Here is an 846-nt window from a genome sequence, read left to right as displayed (position 1 = left end):
TTTTGATATAGGTATACATTGTCAAATGATTAAATCAAGTTAATTAACATATCCATCACCTCACATATTTGCCACTTTTTGTAGTGAGAACATTTAAAATCTACTCTTTTAGCAAGTTTCAAGTATACAATAGATTATTATCTACAGTCACCATGCTGTAAAATTGATCTCCGGGACTTATTCCTCTCTAGACAGTATTTCTTAGGTAAAACAGCAAGAGCACTTAACCACATGAGCCTCTTTCCAACATAACCATTGAAATACAGGTTCTTTCCTATTGGGAAGCTTTACTAATTATTGACTTGCACACACAGAGAAACTAATAAAATTTCCTTTAAATATTTAAAGTGATGCAATAAAGTTTCTTTTTTCTCTTTTAACATGTATTTTGTAATGAAAAAAATAGCTAAACTCACATTTTCCATGGTAATATCATTTGAGGTATTCATCAGATTCACACTTTTGTCAACAGCTACAATCCCAACTATTGAGTCAGGCTGTGTCACAGAGATCCTAAGAGAGACTTTCTCAGAAGGTTCGGCATTAGCTTTACTCCAAAATAGCTTTATCTAAGAAAGGGAGAAAACAGTATAGATTTATTTCACTTTTTAAAGGCATTATTTACATGTCACACCAAGAGCAGATCAATGACTCAAAATCTATCAAAAATTCTACACTTGCCTTGGCTCTGAGAAATCCAAAACCATATGTAACAATTCTCTAGGGAAAGGAGAATAAAAAAAAAAACTTTACTCCTACAGTGTTTGCAAGTCATGGAACACCTCAGAATGTTATATGCCTGAGTTTCCTTTGCTTCTCTATCTTTCCTCTTCTGTTTCTCCATCC

The 846-nt window shown here is 33.1% G+C and overlaps 1 protein-coding gene across 1 annotated transcript in view; it reads right to left on the bottom strand.

Annotated features, from left to right (window-relative positions):
* Nucleotides 1-416: 416 nt before the first annotated feature.
* Nucleotides 417-846, bottom strand: part of LOC103581241 (CD109 antigen-like) — a gene marked incomplete at both ends in the record, with an annotated part of 22,447 nt that continues 22,017 nt past the window's right edge. Inside the window, one exon of the mRNA XM_008563128.1 lies at nt 417-569. Coding sequence (XP_008561350.1) covers nt 417-569 — 153 coding nt within the window. The remainder of the gene's footprint in view (nt 570-846) is intronic.

The sequence above is a fragment of the Galeopterus variegatus genome, unplaced genomic scaffold (genome assembly GCF_000696425.1).
Source record: "Galeopterus variegatus unplaced genomic scaffold, G_variegatus-3.0.2 Scaffold12637, whole genome shotgun sequence".
Lineage (NCBI taxonomy): Eukaryota > Metazoa > Chordata > Mammalia > Dermoptera > Cynocephalidae > Galeopterus > Galeopterus variegatus.
Note: the sequence above shows the minus strand (reverse complement) of the source record. Positions and strands in the feature narration are given on the sequence as shown.